The following is a 19,307-nucleotide window of genomic DNA, read 5'->3' as shown; positions in this document are numbered from 1 at the left end:
TCACATCCCCAAATTCTTCAGTTTCTTGCCTTAACGTTAGCAGTCTATAACAGTGCCCTGGCTTTTCTCCTGAGCTCCAGTCTCATAGACATCTCAAACTCAACAGGACAAAAAGACCCCCCTCCCCCCCACTCTCTCCCTCTTCTCTCTCTGTTTCCCAAAAGTCCTCTTTTGATCCTGCATCTTATTCTGGCAGTGACTGGCCTTGGCATTTTGAAAGCTCTGGCAGTTCCTGCCAGATTAGAGAGGCCTTGAGTGCAGGCCAGGGAGGAGACTGTTGATGATCATTCCAACCTAGTACAAGAGGGTTCCCTACTGGATGACTGGTCACTAAGTAGTACACTCCTTGGTCACAGAAACCCATGAACAGATAAAAATCCCTAGCCCTGAGGGGTCACCATGAATGAATGTTGCCTTTCACATTTGTGGTGATAATAGTGGAACATCAGGAAGGGGGTGAAGGAGCTCAAAGATCCCCCATCTTGTAGATAATCTACAACCACTAACAATGCTTGGTACCTGTCATGTTTGATCCTTGTTCAGGGACTTAATTAATGTGCTTCTGGTGGAACTGAAACCTTAACTGTTTCACTGTAAATTATGGGAAAACAAGGGGCATTGTAGCTAAGGGGAAGCACTGTGCACAGGTTGGCAGAGAAGGGGATAAAGAGGCTGGACCGATCTGTGTCATCTGCCAAAATGACAAAAAGCACAGTTTTATGGCAAATTCTGTCATCTGACTTGTAGTCTTCATGATCAGGACAAACAGACAGACCTCCCTAATGACAGTGCCTGAAGCTCATGGTTCGGTACTCGGGGCAGAGATGGAAGCAGGGGGGGAATCCCTGATAAGAAAGTAGCTAGATCGTTCACTGACACACAGTGAATTCAGTGCAAAGTTGGTCATGGGAGAGGATGGAACACGGGTTGCCAATTTGGACCTGCAAGTGGCTCACCCCCTTTTTAATAGAGGAGGAAACTGAGGCACAAGGAGGCAAAGGGATGTGCTCAGGATCACCCAGGCAGAATCCATCTGATACGGATTTGAGTCCAGGACCTTTGCCTGCTGCCTTCAGAGCTATAGCTCTTTTCACTGCACCAAAAGTGGTTTGGCATCAGGAAATGGAAGTGGCCAAGAATGTAGAGCTGTTCAGAGGCTGCAGGACATGAAGACTGTCTTCAAAAGAGCATTAAAAGGAGTTAAGCTTGGTGAGACCAAACATCCCCACACAACCCGAGAAAATACCTGGGGCAGTGAGGCGGAGTGCTAGGATTGGGTCAGCAGTGCAGTGCTTTACCCGAGACATCCCAGTGCTTCTGAAAATTCCCGGGACACCAAAATCTTCCCATCATTCCTCATCAGCCTGGGAAACCTATGCAGAACCATCCGTGCTCAGTAATGGAGAATCCCGGATGTGGCTGACTGGGTAGTCATGGCAATGAGACAGACCCACAGAAATATGTTTGTGTAAACTCCAACCAATTCCTGGAACCCAAATGGAGCAGGGCTTGGGCTCAGCCCGGCAGCAAAAGGTTAAGAAGCACTCTTGCTGAGCAGGGCAGTCAGTAAAATGCTGATGTCTGGAAGGCAGGAGGCCCCAAGGTGGGCGCGGGGAGGGGAGGAAGGGCAGAAGAGGGCAAGGATGTGGCTGGCGGAGCCGTCTTCTTGTTGTCTCCTGCCTTCTGACTAGACGGCAGCCCGCTGCGGGGGAGGTGACAGATGCAGAGAGGAAGGCTGCGCTCACCTAGAGACTCATGCGCTGGCTAGCTGGCGACCTCTCTGAGCCTGTCTCCTCATCTGGAAAGCTGACATAACAATGCAAGTCTTACAGGGCAGGCTGTCAGGGAGGAACGCGACGCTTTGCAAACCTGAAATTCTTGGAAATGAAAACCCTTCTTGTTAGGTGTGATGAAGCAGTGTGGCTGATTTTTAAACAAACTATGCCCATGTACACATCCAGCTTGTTCCCCAAACTTGGGTCCTGATGACTTCCGACTGTTTCCCAAAATCAAATCCACTCCTCGAGGAGGAAGATTTGTTCCCAGTGTTGAGATTCCCCAGACTTATCATTGGAAGCCCTGCACATTCTGGATCCTGCTGACTTCTCCAGCCTTATTTCATAGTGCTCTCTTTCCAGAACCTCATGAATTTGTGAAGTAGGACCATTATTTGTTCCTCAATCTCGTTCCACCATCTCTAGCTTCTGTCCATTCACAAAGACCGTTCCCATACTTGGGTTCCACGTCCACTTCATCTCTACCTATGGAGATCCCTTTTCTCCTTTGGGATTCTGTTCAGGTATCCCCTTCTCCATGAAGGCTTTCCCCACCTTCCACACTGAAAGTGTGCTCTCCTTCCCCAGATTCTCCTGGAGTACATTGTCTGGATCTCTTCTTTACCATAGTCTGTTCTACCTTCATGATCCTTAATCTCTGCATGTGCCCTATCCCCCCTTAAACTCTGATCTCCTAGAGATGGGAGGATTTTTTTCTTCTTTGTGGCCCTCCCAGCCACAAGTACATGTTTAATAAATGTTCCTGGAATTGAACAGAATGAAACGAACCAGTGTCTGAAGACAGTTTCCAAAGCAAAGTTCCCTAAAGGTCTCAGTAGCTGTTGGTTTAAAGGGGATACAGTCATTTGAATAAAACCACACACAGCCCCTCTTTCCCTCCCTCCCACTGTCTCTTGCTTTGAAGCGCCTACCCCCCCCCCCCAATGTGTCAGTCCTGTTTGCTCCTCACTGTGGGGATGGGGAAGGGAGGAATTGGAATTTCCCCGCTGATAGCTAACAAAGATCACTTTGAAAAGGGCCATGAACTGTCTACTTAGAGCAGAAAACTATCTGAAATAATAACCATGGTGGGCTTTTATGTAACATTCAAAAGTTTGCAGAGCACTTTCCTTGACCTCATTTGAGCTTCCCAATAGCCCTTTGAACTCGGGACTGCTAGAATTATAAGCCTTGTTCTGCAGATGAGGTGACTGAGCTAATTGGAGTCCAGAGGTGGACTTCAAACTCCAGCTGATTCCAGGCCCTGACTCTTTCCGCTGTGCTGGATTGCCTCTCTCTGATGGTGGTTGGGGAGATAAGCTTAGCTTCAGCGTCTGGGCTCTGTTCTTAAAAGACTGTGGATTTTAGAATGTAGGAGAGCCATCATGTCACATCAGCCAAGAACAGACACTGTTGTTGGCTCGTGTTGGGCAAGCCGCCACTGTGGAGAGCTACACAGAGGCATCCCCATGGGGAGAGCTCCAGCTGTCCACGGGACTTGGTGAAAGGGTTGGTATGTGCCAGGCTCTGTGAGTGACAAATAAAGGAAAGCTGATGGTGGCACCTACCACTAGCTGAGCTCCTTGATGGACAGGCTCATTCAATAAGATACATGTTAAAACAAAAAAAAGAGGAAAGATTCCACAACAGTCATGCTCATTTGGAAAACAGGTTGATATTTAGTTGAACCTTTTTGTCCTCTTTGGATGAGTGAGTATAGACCTGTCTGTTTATGTGTCTGATCCTGCCAGTAGAATAGAAAGTCCTTGAGGGCAGGGACTGTGTGGTGGTGGTTGTGGTTGCTTTATCTTCATATCTCAAGCACTGGGTGTATTCAGCACAGACCATAATAGGATCAAGGGGCTCGTTGAATGGGGTTCTGTTTCCTCTTAACCACACCCATGTAATTACTACTGGGCTAGGAGAACCCTCAATGAAGTGATCTGGAATTTGCCCTGAAGAACTAAGAAATGGTCCACGGGCAACATTGGTTTTAGAGGGCAGAGAAAGACCTTGAGGGAGCTGGGTGGAGGCTCAGTGGAGGAGGAACGAGGGTGAGGTTGGGAGTAAGGAGAGTCACTGGGAGGAGTCTATGGAAACCATGGGGGGTGGGGCCAGCCTGGAACAGAGCAGAGACCTGGTCTCTATTGAAGATACTAAGAAAGGATGCCTGGAGAAGAGGAATAGAAGGCAGTGAGCTGCTCTGAGGCCTTGGGAGGAAACTCTGAGCTTGTGGCTTATTGTACAACCTTCTTTAATGGGGGAGAATCAAAGGGAAGAGCCTTTAAGGAGAGACAGGGGAGGGGCGTGAGAAGCTTCATGCCAGGAAGAAGACTTTCTTCGACCATACAGTGACTATGTGGCATTGGGCAAGTCAAGTCACTTAACCTCGAGTCTCAAGTAATGTTCCTAAGACTGAGCTGAAGTTGTTGAGTAGCTTCAGTCATGTCCGGCTTCTCCTGACCCCATCTGGGATTTTCTTGGCAAAGATTGTGGAGTGTTTTGAGCAGGTGCCAGTCTGTACAGAGACTTTCCTTCCCAGCGGTTTCCTTGGACAATGAAATTACACAACTCCCTTCCTCCACCCTCCTTCCAAGTGTGGTGTAGTGAAAAAATACTTGATCTTGGAGATCAAAGACCTGAGTTCCAATTCTGCCCATGTCATTTACTGGTCATGAGAGAAGATACCACCCTTAGCAATAAAGTGGATAGGATCAGGAGGCCTCTGATGTGCCTTTCAGCTCTAGACCCTATGGCATTCCTTTTATCTAGAAGCCTAAGAACCACTCAGAACCCAAACCACCAGTCTCTTCTTCACTCTAATTCTTGTTCTGAATACTGATGCTCATGCATCACAGCATCCTAAGTGTCTTCTGACTCATCAAAACACAAAATCGATTCACGCTCAGTGTATTTGTGGCATTTTAATTCTTTGAAAATTGTTCACCTATTTATGGTCAATGTGGTAACTACTAATAGGAATATTTGGTTGGCTAGGATGCCACCATTCCCCAGATGTTCGCACGTATGGGTGTAGGTGTGCATGTCCACATGTGTCTACATGACTTAGTCATTCCTGCCTGTGAGGTGGTCTGTGTGGGTGGGGGTCCTCTTCACTGATTTGAATCCACATCTTTTAGTTGAGTCTCGTGGCCCAACTCTTCTGCTGTGGCCAAAAAAGTCCTCCTTGCCGTGTGGCCCAACCTGATAATGGCTCCTGCTGCACCTACCCAGCGAGGCCTGTCCTCCGACAGGAAATACACACTCCATCCCTGGGCTTATCATCATGTTTTGATGACAAAGCCTTTGAAAACCCAGGATCACCCATCCAGGGTTGGAGGGCCTGTGGCCTTGAGGCCACATGTGGCCCTCTAGGTCCTCAAAGTGCAGCCCTTTGAATCCAAACTTCACACAGCAAACCCTTTTATGAAGGGGATTTGTTCTGTGAAGTTTGGATTCAAAGGCCTGTACTTGAGGACCGAGAGGGCCACATGTGGCCTCAAGACCACAGGTTCTCTATCCCTGAATGCTATGAGAAGTCCAAAGACTTGCATGGAGTTCTGTGGAGACATGAATGTGTATGTGTGTGAGGAACTCAAGATGAAACAAAAACATTTTAGGAAAAAAGCAAAGCAAGTTTTTGTATCTTGGGAATGTTCTTTGCCCCCATCAAGGAGGTTAGCTAGGATTGGCTTAAGTTTTTATCTGGAGGTGGGTTATACACACAAGCATTTGTTTATCCAGTTAATAGCAAATGAAATGCAAGGCATTTCAGGAGATACATTAGATGTCATATTAACAAGATCTGTCCCTCTAAAGCCGTCTTAGGCCGCCTTCTTTTTTCTGTATATACTTTCTCTTAGTGATCTTATTGACTCCAGTTGACTCAATTGTCAGTTTTACACAGATGACTTCCAGGTCTATGTATTCAGCTCAGATCTCTTCCCTAAAATTCAGTACTGAATCTCTCTTTGCCTACAGGACATCTCCTCCTGGATAGCCTACCAAGACCCCAACTCATCCAAATCAGAACTCAGCAGCCTCCCCTCTCCACCAGCCCCTCCTCTGGTTTGCTTTCTTTCTGTGAAGAGCATCACTGGGTTCTCAGGGATTACCCAGAGTTGTTTTTTGGTTCTTCCCCCACCCCAGGCCCCCAACATTCAGACTTTTATCATGGATCAGTTCTACATCCACATATAGATTCCCTACCCCCACCTTCATGCCCCCACCATTTCAATTCAAGCCCTCATCACCTCTCATCACTGAAATTATGGCAATACCCTCTTCACTCAACCAGCAGGCATATATTAAGCACCTATTGTAACTGGCAATCTGGGGATAGAAAGACACATACAAAATGGCTCTCCCTTAAGTAACCTACACTCCTTTTGGGGAAAACAATGAATAAACATAGGTATGGACACAAAATACAGACTGTCCCAAAAGGTGTGATGCATTTTTAAGCTTTTAAAACACAGGGTATAGAAGAATTGGGGGAGGGGCAGGAAGGGCCACGTGATGGGAGGGAGGGAGCCCTTGAGCTGAGCTTTGAAGAACCATAGGGTTTCTAAGAGGCAGAAGTGAGGAAGGATTTGGGCCAATGCACAGAGATGGAATGGGCTGTGTGAGTATGGATGAGGATGGATTGTAGAGTGCAAGTGTGTGAACTGGGTGGTGAGAGGCAGGCACCGCCTTAGGAGGGGTTAGCCAGAGGAATTTGTATGTGACCCTAGAGAACTTCTGGAGCAGGGGAGTGACCTGGTTGGACACGTCAGCCACTCTGCACGGTCCAGAGAGGAGAGGGTTCCGAGGCTGTCATCGGGGACCCAGTCGAGGTGCTGAATGCCTGCTCTAGAGGGGAGGGATGTCAGGGAGGTAGAACTGGTGACACTTGCCAACTAGCTGCCATCCACTCTGAGAGTTTAAGTGCCTCTTTTGGGCACAGCACTGGGCTGGGCGATTGTCAAGAAAGGTCCCTGCCTTGTGCTGGGTCTAAGGGGAGGGATACAATCTATAATGAGAGAAGCATGCGATGTGAATGTGCACATCTGCATCTCTGTGCTAATTCGAGGAGGAGGGAGAGAGCCTGAGAATGAGGGGGACCGGACCGCCTCCTCTCCCTCCGATGAAGCGTGTGAGCTGAATCTAGAAGGAAGCTGGCGAGGGACCTTGGAACACAGAATGTGCAAACAGTGAAGAAGCTTAGGATCTAAAATGTGGGAGTCAGTATAGATCCTAGAACAAGGACAGTTAGAGCTTGAAGAAATCTTAGGATTGAAAGCACGGTGTAGTAGCTAAGAAGGAAGCTTAAGACCAAGACAGTCGGAGCAGGGTGAAGATTCTGGAATGTGCGACGTAGAAGTGTAGAGGGGGAAGAGACCTCGGAGAAACCAGTCCAATCCCCCGCTTTTACAGAGGAGGAGACAGAGTCGGAAAGGGGAAGGGGCTTTCTGGAGGTCCCACAGCCAGGATCTGGGTTTCAGCTGGAGCCCAGGGCCCCTGACTACCCAGCACTCTTTCCAGCATGCCGCAGCTGTCCTTTCCTCTTGTCCGTGGCACTGATCCAAACCAGGGGTCGAACTAAACATTTGGGATTGGTTAAGGAGCGCTGAATTTCCAACCTTTTCATCATTCTCAAGAGGGCCAATTAAGCAGAAAACAACACTCCTTGGACATCAAAAACTCTCCCTAAAGAACAGAAAGACTCCAGGATTAAAGGGCCGTGTGGCAAGATTCCCATTTAACAATAAAGGTGGAATGCTTAGGGCAAATCCTGTTTGGGATGTGCTAAAGTTCCCTCTGGCTCCCCTCAAATGATATGGCTAAAACAAAACCCCAACAGTTTGGCTCACATACTTTGCCCTCAGTTTTTCATCCTTAGCACTGCAAAACACCTGTCATCTCTCCCCTTCGGAAACACACCCCGGCCTGACCTCACCAGCTCCTTGTTCTGTAACACCGATTTCATTCTCTAAGAGTGGTTCAGTAGTTTCAGTCATGTCTGACTCTTTGTAACCCCATTTAAGGTTCTCTTGGCAGAGATACTGGAGTGGTTGTCCATTTCCTTCTCTACCTCATTTTACAGATGAGGAAACTGAGGCAAAACAGAGTGAAGTGACTTGCCCAGGGTCACAAGGCAGTAAGTGTCTGAGTTCCTGGTCTCCAGTACAACGTGTTCAATGTCTGTATGCACATGGGTCTCAGCTCTGTCCTGCCCTAACGTCTCTACTGTCTTCCAGTCTTATTCATTAACAGTCTATTGGACACCCCACAGACATCTTGACTCAACAGTCCAAAACAAAGCTCATTATCTTTCTACCTCAACCCTCCCATCTTCTCAGCTTTACTATTCTTGTGAAGGGCATCACCATCCTCCCAGTTACCCATGCTCACAGCCTTGCTGGCCTCCTTCTGGTGCCTTCCCTCTGAGCTCCCCACACATTTACCCTGTCTATAGCATCTACATACACAGTTGTTTGCACACTGTGTCTTCCTTTGGAATGTGAGCTCTCTGAGGGCAAGGACCATGTCTGTGTCTTTATTTGTATTCCAAATGCTTAGTACAGTGCCCGGCATAAGTGCTCAATAAAGGTTTGTTGACAAATTGACTGGTTCCATCACTGAGTGACCTTGGGCAAGTTAGCAGAACTAAGCCTTGGCTTTGTCATCTGCAGAGTGGGGATGATAATCGCACTGCCTACTCTGGGGTACTCAGAGCAAGGATCAAATAAGATGATGGATGTGAAAGGGTCTTGTTACCAAAAGTCCTTCTACATGCGCCTACTTGCTTAATATTATTAGTAGGTTCTGCAAAATTAAGATGTTAGGCAAAACATGATGGAGGTGGGGGAGCAGTTAGATCCTCAGGAACAACATTATCATTTGGCAGCTGAAAACTGAGGGAGTTGTGTTCTGAATGTTTAATAACTGGAGCTCTACTAAAGACAAATCAAATATCTAAATCCTCTAGTGAGGACCGCTCTGCCTTCTTCAGGTTCAACTCAGGAGTAAAGGGGGGCAGGGGCAAGAAGTTGGGGAGAAGGAAAGTAGAAGAAGAAGGGGAGAAAAAAAGGAGAGAGAGAAGAGAAAGGGAGAGAGAAAGGAGAGAGAGAGAAAAGAGAGAGAGAAGAGAAGAGAAAGGAGAGAGAGAAGAGAAAGGGAGAGAGAGAAGAGAAAGGGAGAGAGAGAGAAAGAGAAAAGAGAAGAGAAAGGGGGAGAGAAAGAGGAGAGAGAGAAGAGAAAGGGAGAGAGAGAGAAGAGAAGATAAAGGGGGAGAGAAAGGAGAGAGAGAAGAGAAAGGGAGAGAGGGAAGAGAAAGGGAGAGAGAGAAGAGAAAGGGAGAGAAAGAGAAAAGAGAAGAGAAAGGGGGAGAGAAAAAGGAGAGAGAGAAGAGAAAGGGAGAGAGAAAGGAGAGAGAGAAAAGAGAGAGAGAAGAGAAGAGAAAGGAGAGAGAGAAGAGAAAGGGAGAGAGAGAGAAAGAGAAAAGAGAAGAGAAAGGGGGAGAGAAAAAGGAGAGAGAGAAGAGAAAGGGAGAGAGAGAGAAGATAAAGGGGGAGAGAAAGGAGAGAAAGAGAAGAGAAAGGTTGTGAGAGAAAAGAGAGAGAATAGAAGAGAAAGGGAGAGAGAGAAGAGAAAGGGAGAGAGGAAGAAGAGAGAAAGGAGGGAGAAAGAGAGAGAAGAGAAAGGAGAAAGGAGAGAGAGAAGAGAAAGGGAGAGAGGAAGGAGAGAGAAAAGAAAGAGGAGAGAGAATGAGAGAGAAGAGAAAGGACAGAAAGAAAGGAGAGAGAGAGAGAAGAGAGAAAGGGAGAGTCAATACCTAATTCATGCTGGTTGATTGATTTCACCCCTACATTGCTCCAACTGCACCAATAATAGACTCTCCTATTTCTTTTTCACCAACTGAAATGGTGCATTTCATACATTCATACCATTTCCACAGCAATGAAAACCAAACCACCTGATCCCCTTATTTCTCCAATTAGGAGACAAGAAACATGCTCCCTCCTCATTTTCTAGCTCCATTGATACCCGGACCATATCATTTCTTTCTTTCTCCCCTCAGATTGATTCATGAATCATCTTCCTTTTTGACTTCATCAGCTAAAATGACCACGGATTAGAGATGTCTTGGGGCCTCTCCAGGCTGCACTGCAACTCCTCTTCCTGGGACTCTCTCTCACAGTCCTATGGCACAGTGTCAGGCCCTTGGGAGCCCTCTCCACCCCTGAACTACTTTTCACATTGAAACTCCCCTCTGCTCCCCTGAGGCCTCACCTTCTGATTGACCAAGTTCTCCTAGAACCTCCAGATTCCGGAGGAGGCCCAGGCCAAAGATGTGTCCATTCTTCCTCTGCTTTGCTGCTGACCAATGAATCTCCACATCTAGGTCCTTCTCTACCTTCCCCTTCCCTTTCCCTATCCCATCCTCCCCCAGCCCTTCATTTCCCTTCTAAGCACTGTCTTCCCCCTTAGAGTAGAATCCCCTGGAGGGCAAGACTGCCTTTGTGTTTCTATTTGTATTTCCCAGGCTTAGCCCAGTGTCTGGCACACAGTGGGTGCTCAATAAATGCTTGATGACCAGCTGACCACTCTGCTTCCTTACTTCTTTCACTATTCTTATTCAGTTACTTTATTTATATGTCCAACTGAAACACTGCACAGACCATCACACACCCAAATTCCTTATTCCTCCAACTGAGATAATGTCACAGCACTTCCTCCTGTCCCCTACTTCTTTGGCTGGAAGATGAGGGTATCAAAATGGACATCAAGGCCACTCCTGAGTGACTCTGGCTTACCTTTGCATGTCTTGCCATCGGGCTGCAGGGTGAACCCCACTGGGCAGCTACAGCGGACTCCAGTGGCTGTATCCTTGCAGGTTCTGTCACAGCCTCCATTATTAACAGCACATGTTTCTGTGGAAGCAGAGCAGAGACAATGTTCAGTCTCCTACACCTAGCGGGTTTCTTCATCATTACAGTACCTTAGCCTTAGAAGGGATGTCCAAGAACCTCTGGCCCACCAGGAATCCTCTCTGCTGTGTCCCTGACAATTGACTGGTCAGCCAGGCTTGGCTTAAGGACCTTAGGCCTAGGGCCCAAAACAGCTCAATGACAGGAAACCCAACTGGCCACACACATGAGTGTGCTCATTAGTCTAGCCTAGGGGACGTCTGGCCCAAAGGCCAAGTTCCCAAGCCCTTTCCTTGTTAGAGCACAGGTTCAGGGTCAAGATGGCCTTCCTAAAAACTCTTCTAGAGACCAGGAACAGTGTAAAACCACAGCTTTAGATTTCTGACAAGGACAGGTCAGGAGAGAATTTGGGGGCAAAGAAAATACTTAAAACCATGAAAGAGTTAATGGGCAATGAGCTCCATACATCACTTTGACAAGAGTCTACAGGCCTGATCTTTTCTCACTGAGCTACAAGGAAAAAGGCATCTGGGTTTTGTCCACTTAAAGCTTTTCTGCAAATTGAAAAGAGCTGGAAGTCGGTGGGGGAGGGCATAATCGAGGTCACTGAACCCCATTCTGGGTTGTGATACTGAAATTTCCCAGGGCTTGCCACAAAGAGAATGGCCAATGTGGGCGCTCCTTTGGCCTGGACTGCAGGCCCAGCCTTCCCTTGGTGGCATAGGGGGGAAAGAGCTACTAACCCCCGAAAGAAACCTTCATCTCCTTTCCCCACCTCTTCTCCTCTGGATGGTGCTATTATGGCTAATTAGGTGTGTACATTCCCCAGGCATATCAAAGACAGTCTGTAACTAAATGGATGGCTTTCCCCCCTTTGATCCTCTGTGGAGCAGAGTGGTGAGAATGCCAATGGAATTTATTTTTAGTTTTTTCTCTTTTGTTCTGTTTTGTTGCAGGAAACTGCAAACATGTTTATCTGTTAGGCAGCTGCCAGTGGCCACAAAACCCACCTCTACCTGGGGAGTGTGACAGTGTCGAGAAGTCCCCAGAAAATGTGCTGGGCCTTAAAATAGCTGCCAGCGTGCTCATCAAAACAGATGAGGAAGGGCTAAAATAGGAGGGTGAGTTTGGGTGTTTCCCCAAAGGACTTCATCTCGCGCCCTCCATTTCTGTGGGATTTCTAGAAAAGAGTCTCGGCCGGGAACACGGAAGGGGAGAAATTGACCCTTGGGAGAAAGCTTTTAGGATAAGACTTCTCCATCCAATGACCATCCCTCCTCCCCTATCCCATGTTAGAGTAGGAAGAGGGCAGAAGAGCAGGATTTGAATCTCGGTTCTTGTTCACTCCCTGGGAGCCTGAGCAAGCCCCTAGCTCTTGTGACTGCACTGTCCCCTTCCCACGTGGTGGTGATGGTGCTTGCATGGTCAGGCCCCAGAGTACAGGCTGGGTTTGCTCTTCCTCCTCAGTATGTGCCCTCAGAGCTTCTGTCACCACTGAGCAAACTTGGCCAAGGTGTTGTACCCTCCTAGGCCTCAGTGTCCCCATCTGTAGAGTGACTGGGTGACTTGGCTGTTCAGCCTTCTCTCTTATGGCTTCCCTAGATGAGCTCTCTAATCCTCTAGGCTGCTTGACTCACTGTCTTCTCTGCCCATCCTCTGCCCCCATCTCAGAAGGCCTTCCCACTTTCCCTCTGCCCCTACGCTGCAAGGCCCAGCTCAAATGCCGCCTCTTCCAGGAAGCCCCCCCCGAATGACCCTGCCCTACAGGCTTCACTTTGTCTCCTTTCCGTGTCCTTCCATGGGAGTATTCTGAGTCTGCTTGTCAGTGTTTGTGGCTTAGCTTCTGTCCGCTAGGAGGGCTGGGAAGGCAGCAGCTGTGCCCTCTCTCCCCAGGGTAGGGCTTTGTGCAAAGTCGGTGCTTGTTTTTGTAAGGTGGTGGGAGGAGCATTGGCTTTGGCCTTACTGGACCTGGATCCAAACCCCACCTCTGCACTTACTGCTCTTATGTTCCTGGCCACGTCATGTACCCAGAAGGTTTGGTCTGATGGCTTTTTCCGTCCCTTCCAACTCTATGTGTGCCTGCAATCCCTCCACTCAGATGTGATTCCCCTTCCCTGAGCTCTCAGTTCAGTTGAACAAACATTAAGCATCTGTGGGTCCTATGGGTCTTATGGTCTTAGGCTCCGGGGTTCCAAAGACAAAACACCAAACAGTCCTTGCCCTCAAGGGGCTTACACTCTATGGGGGGAAGGACACATATACAGATACAGAAATGAAACCAAGTCATGTCTTTCCAAGAGCAGGAGCCAGGGAGAGTGAGGACAGTCTCTCTCTCACATCCTTCCTATAAGACTTCCAGGATGTTCCTGTTTGGGGTCAGAGTTTAGGAAGGATGCCAATGGACTAGGGAGTGTTCAAAGCAGGGCAGCCACATTTGTCACCAGCCTCGCTTCCATTTCACAGAAGGACCAGCTGAAGGAAGTGGGGAGGTTTGGCCCCAGGAAGAGAAGGCTGAGGGGGACAGGTATTTCATTGTCTGTCATACCGCAGAGGAATGGGCCTTGTTCTATTTGAGCCCAGAAGGGAGAAGCAGGAGCCATGGAGGGTGAGAGAAGAGGAGAGGCAAAGCCTGGAGGGAAGGAAGGAGTTACCAAGAGACTTGATGTGGGGAGAAGCTTCCCAGAGGCAGAGCTGGCCCAAGGTGGGATGATCTGCTTGTGGAGGGGCGCCCTTCTCCTGGGGGTCTTCCAGCACCATGTGGATGACGCCTGGGAAGATTCCCCTCAGGAACGGGCTGGATGAGATGGCTTCAGGGCAACCCCAAACACGGTCTTGTCTTAAACAGATAGATTTGGGTCAGTGACTTTCTGCCACGGCTCCTCTTCCCTAGCCCTGAAGACCTCCACTGAGAAGCCCCGTGCTCATCTCTGGCCTAATCCCAATGACAGCTCTTCAGATTCTGGTGTGGCCCCTTCCAATAATGAGCTCGTTCTAAGCTTTGGGGCACTCCTCGGCCTCTCCAGTCTGCTCTATGGTTCACTGCTGCTGCTTTGGGGTCTGCACTCATCCAGCAGCTAGAAGCACAGCACAACTGCTCCCAGCTTCCAGGTAGGAAGGGTCCTCATTTTCATTCATATTTATCACCAGCTACCTCCGGGCTCTTTGTGGCTGAAGCACCGTTCATGTTCTTGGAGAAGAAGCAAGCTGACTCTCTTACTCGTGTGTTCGCGGAGAGGTCCTAGGAGGGAGAGTTTGGGGAGAGGCCCCTTTCTGGGAGCTTTCCTCAGTCTCCTTTTCTAAGCCTCCTCAGATGCTTCCTTTCTTGCCACAGCTTGGTCCTGTTTTCTCTTTCTCCTTCTGCTGGTTCTTGGGCTGTCAGTTCCTGTTAGCTCAGCTCTGCTTACTGGGCCCCAGAATCTCTCTCTCCGCTTCTGAGACAGCTGCTCATTTTATATGCATTTCTCGGTGTGACCCAATCCATCACTCAGGTGAAACAGACTTCCCACCACACCGAACTGAAATATATCCCATTGATTCAAGGTGATGTCCAGGATTCATTCTCCCCTAGTTCTGGTTGATGGATTCAATCAAAATATAGTTCTTATGTAACAAAGGTAATTTCTTTTAGATGGGGTAGGTTAATCAATGGACCCCTACCCTCACACTTAAACACAGCCATTATGTTCCCTTGGGTTTTCTTTTCCAGGAAAAGATGCTCCCTGGATTGTGAGGACCTTCCCAAGAGCCTCAGAGAGTACTATTCATCCCATAATATCCTACGGTATAATTAGTGCTGTTTGTGTCCTGCCCATTACTAGACTGTGCTAGTTAACATGTTAACATGTGGACGGAGTCATGTCTCTGTGACTTTGGGCCTGTAAGATAACCTCTCTAGGCCATTGTTTCCCATCGATAAAATGAGGAGACTGGAACCTTCCAGTTCTAAATCTTATGATCTAAACTTTTTATTGAGCACAATGCTGGGCGTAGTAAGTGTTTGGTGAATACAGAACAAATGGCTGAATGGGAAGGTCTGCTCCAAATCAAGCTTCCTTAATCCACAGAAATAGGCCTGAAAAATCTTTCACGTGAAGAGACTCCCTTGGGAGCTCTGAAGATCTAAGCAAAGTTCCCCCACTCCCCACCCCTTCCAGGTGTAAGTCATTAAGATTCCAAACCAAGAAAACTTGTCTCCAGCACAGCCTTGGCCTGGGCTGGTCCGGGGCCTTTCATCTGCCACTTCCAGATTGACAAGGTTGGACCCAGGGCTGGTTTTGTTCTGTGACTGGATTTGGAGGAAGAGGCCCCAGGCTCAGACTCTGCTTTGGCTCTCGGCTCTGTGTACACACCGAGGGGAATCCAGGCCCGCTCTGGCCTTCACTTTGCTTCTCTGTAGAATTCAGGGTTTGGCTTAGATTCCCTTGAAGGTCCCTATCTACTCTAAGGGAGTATTAAGTGAGACAACATGTGTAAAACACCTTGCAAACCTTAAAATGAGACGGAGATGCCCTTACTGTTATTGTTACCAATGCTCCAGACCAGCTGCAGATGGGCACTGACTGCCACCAAAGCAGCCTCCTGACCTTGCCAGCATCCCTTGAACAGAGCAGGTAAACTCTTCCCTCCAGGCCCTTGTGAAGTCCCTTCTCCTTCTCGGGCCTCAGTTTCCTCACCCACAAAGAGAGGCCTGGAGGAGATTTCAGGCTCTGAAATCCCACGAGCCTTCCGATCATCTGAGCAGAAATAGCCTGTCAGCTAGCATGCATTAACGTGTGCTACGCGCCAGATGCTGGTGGTGTGTGAGCCGGAGATCCAGACATGTCAGGGGCCCTGCTCCTGAGCAGTTTACACTCATCCAGGAAGATGACACATCCACAAAGATACATCCTTGAAATCAGTGCCAGGTGATTTGGGCAGAGGAACATTGTGCCCAAGTCTCCCTTTTATAGGAGGCCAGGGGGCTCCACAGCGCATAGAGCTCGTGGCCTGTTGTCAGGGCCCAGGCCTAGACACTTCTTAGCTGTATGACACAGTGCAAGTCCCTTAACCCTGTTTACCTCAGTTTCCTCTTCTGTAAAATGGGGATTGTATAGCGCTTCCCTCCCAGGGTTATTGTAAGGATCACAGGAGATCTTCTTTGTAAAGTACTTAGCACAGGGCCTGGCCCCAAGCAGGGGCTGGATCAATGCTGATTTCCTTCCTTTATGGAACAAGTTACCTTCCACGCACAATTTTTCCTCCACTCATCCAATGGATGAAGTCTGAGATTCTGCTCAGTCGTTCCATCACTAAGCATTTACTGAGGGCCTTCAATGTGCCAGACACCATGCTTGGTGCTGATTCTGCTGTCAGGCCGTCAGTCTTTTCATGCAAGGTTTGGAGTTCTAGTAAGAAATCCCTCTCCGGGGAAGGCTTGTGCTGGAAACCCTCACTGATAGGTAGGTCAGCGTGCAGATGACTTGGACAGTGGGGCTGAGAACCCTGAGCAGGGGGACAGTCTGGGAAGTGGGCACCTGAGGGGGCCCAGGACAGGCAAGCCTCCAGAGGAGCCTAGGCCAGTGGGCTCCAGCATGGTCTCTAGCTGTCTGCAGGATCCCTTTGTCCAGCCTGCCTTAATCTGGGTACCTGACATGACTGACCCCCAGGTTATCCTGTCTACTTCAGATCTGTACTTGGTTACTCGGGTGATGCCTCCTCCATTAGACTGCAAATTCCTTATTTGCATTTATTCAGTGCGTTGCCCAGTGCCCAGTAGGCACTTAATAAATGCTGTTTGATTGACTGCCTTAAGGGCTGTCATGTTTAAGAGAGCACAGACTTATTCTGAGTGGGAAGCACTGAGACCAAGGAGTTGGAGGTTGGAGGGGAGCTGCTTTTGACTCTGGTGGCGTATGGAGACCACTGGAACCATCTAACAATGGAAGGAGATGCCACATCAGAAGCAGGGATTCCCTGTCAGCAGTGGCCCTTCACTGCATGCCAGCTGCCCTTTGGTGGGGGAAGGTGTAGACAGTCTTCCTGCTAGAGGAGAGAGCTGAGCCTCGTTAGCTGTGAGGTCCTTTCTCTAACAGCTCAGGCCCTCTGGGATTCTAGGGTAGCCAGCTCTGCTTGAGAGGGCCTGTGGGAAGGATTGGGCAGGGACTTCACTGTCCAGGCTTGGAAAGGACCTGGGAAGAGGCAAGTGACCTACTGAATCCCAAGGTGGTTTTTATAAAGAGGGGTTAGGCTGCACCTAAGACTGGGCAGTCATCTGTGAAGAGGGAGCGTGGCTCCTTCATAGAGCGCTGGGTCTGCATTCAAATCTTACATTTGCCCCATGACCCTGGCCAAGTCGCTTAATGCTTTGTCATCATTAAAACCACTTAAATTTGTGGCTCTCTCTAGCGCTGACCTTATGAGGCCATTGTGAGGCACCGTTGCAGGCCTATGAGTACAGCATTTGGTTGACTTGAAAGTCCTACAGGGAGGTAGCACTGGGTATGGGGCGGAGCCCCTGGGTCTGGAAGTTGAAGAGCTGGGTTCTAATCCAGCCTCTCGGAGATACTGCCTCCATGACCTTGGGCAAGTCCCTTCACCTCCCTGGGCCTCAGTTTCCTTATCTGTAAAATGAGGAGGTTGGATTTGATGACCCCGAGACCCCTTCCAGTTTGAGACCCTGGGACCTTGTATAAATGTCAGTCATGACTATTATCCTTCTTATCTTTTTCAATGGGCTTCAAATGGACATGGTCTTGGGACCAGAAGCTCCCCTGCTTCCTTGTTGTTTGACACTAGATGACTGGATCAACCGTACATGGCGATGAATGGCTTTTGAAGCTGACTACAAGTCTCAGGAAGTGAGCTCCGAACCGCCCCCTGCTATTCACATCCCAGATCTGCCTCTTACGAAGTGTGTGTTCTCTGCCAAATTCTCTAGTCTTCCTGAGCCTCAGTCTCTTCATCTGTAAAATGGAGACAATGACATCTGTATCACCTAATGTGTGCAGCAGGATGGCCGTCAGCAGTATGCTTTGCACAAAGTGCTTTGTAAATAGAGTGCCCATAAATGTAAACTCCCATTGTTGCTGTCGCTGATGTCATTGCTGAAGAGGTCATGACATTGTCGAGTTGGAAGGGACTTCCAGAGTGACATAGGCCGGGCTCAAGCCAAAGAAGGATTCCCCTCTCCAGTGGCCAGCCTGCCTCTGCCTGCAGACGCCCAGCAGGGAGGAAGCCCCGGTTCCACTTTGGAGTCACTTTGCTTTCTGTTGTTCTTTGGCCATTTCCGTCATGTCTGACTCTTCATGATCCCCTTGGTGGTTTCTAGGCAAAGACGCTGCAGTAGTCTGACATCCCCTTCTCCAGCTCATTTTTACAGATGAGGAGATTGACAGGGTGAAATGATGTGACCAGGGTCACGTAGCCAGTAAATTTCTGAAGCTGGATTTAAGCTCAGGTCTTCCTGACTTTAGGTCTGGTGCTCTATCTACTGGGCCATGTAGCTGTTTTAATTCTGTACAGTAGTACACATGCATGTATGTGTGTATGTGTGTGTATGTATATGTGTATACTTGGGAGTACTGCATAGATTCTCAAATGTGCTGAAGGGCAATCTCTCCCTCCTGTTCACCTCTATTGATCTAAAGGTCCACGTGCTAAAATTTTAGTAATGGATGATTTTATCCATTTCTTTTGTATAGTATGGATGGTCAGAGTAATTTCTTTCATATTCCTGTGGATTTCACTGAGGAGCCTTTGTAGCATTCCTGGGCTTGATACAATTAGTAATGTGTCCTATGAGAATAGGAACGTTTGGGGAAACTCCCCTAGATAGAGAGAGAAGCCTTTCATGACCCTCATGGATAGAGAGACATGCTTTCCTTGATACCAATGGATAGAGATATGCCTTCCTTGTCTCTCATAGATGGAGGAAGGACCTGCCTTGAATCCCATAGATCCAGAAGCCTGCCTTGATTAGACACAGAACATCTTCTGTGATGTCAAACACCTCTGACATCCCTCTTATCCATCCCTTTGGAAGTAAATAAAATCTCTTGTTCTCTCTTTTTATCACTCTCAATCCTATTTTCCAACATAATTTCCCCCTTCATCCTAGGCAGCTGCTTTTGCCTTGATAATGCTAAGTCTTGGCTTGGAGGACCCAGACAGGCTCTGCACAGCAGCTCTCTACTTAATCATCCTCTGCAACACTATGTGGGCAGAAGCTGTAGTTGTCTTCAAAGTGGCCTGGCCCAGAGACCCACAGAGGCATCTTCCTCGTTGCCTTTGGGCGCGTGATGAAGCCAGTTCCTTGACTCTGTCCTGAGGAGAACTGGGGACCATCCTGCCTTTGATTTGCCACTTGTAGACATCTTTGGATTGTGTGGAGTAGAAGAATGACACTGTGGTCATGGCTCTTTATCTCCTTTGGTGTACAAAGACTACACATTCAATCACTGTTCAGAGCTAGTCTGGGAACTGGGTCATTTGGAGCCCCCATCCCCTCCTTCACATCTGTTGATGTCATTGTAGAAACAGAAAGGAGCTGTCTGAGACTGAGGGCTGTGTCATCCTTTCTCTTGTTTCATGGGTCACCAAGACCAAGGAGCTCACCACCTCCTGATCAGACCATCATGATGAG

The 19,307-nt window shown here is 48.5% G+C and overlaps 1 protein-coding gene across 2 annotated transcripts in view; it reads right to left on the bottom strand.

The window, feature by feature from the left end:
- The window catches only part of SCUBE1 (signal peptide, CUB domain and EGF like domain containing 1), a 240,493-nt gene that overhangs the window by 54,439 nt on the left and 166,747 nt on the right, over positions 1–19,307 (bottom strand). For both annotated transcript variants that reach the window (XM_069102903.1, XM_069102904.1), the window contains one exon: positions 10,574–10,690. In XM_069102903.1, the coding sequence (XP_068959004.1) occupies positions 10,574–10,690 (117 nt within the window). The remainder of the gene's footprint in view (positions 1–10,573; positions 10,691–19,307) is intronic.

Source organism: Petaurus breviceps, unplaced genomic scaffold (assembly GCF_028583685.1).
Source record: "Petaurus breviceps papuanus isolate PSGF00001 unplaced genomic scaffold, PetGlider_PUasm1.0 558, whole genome shotgun sequence".
Lineage (NCBI taxonomy): Eukaryota > Metazoa > Chordata > Mammalia > Diprotodontia > Petauridae > Petaurus > Petaurus breviceps.
The sequence above is the reverse complement of the archived record's forward strand: the minus strand, read 5'-3'. Positions and strand labels throughout refer to the sequence as shown.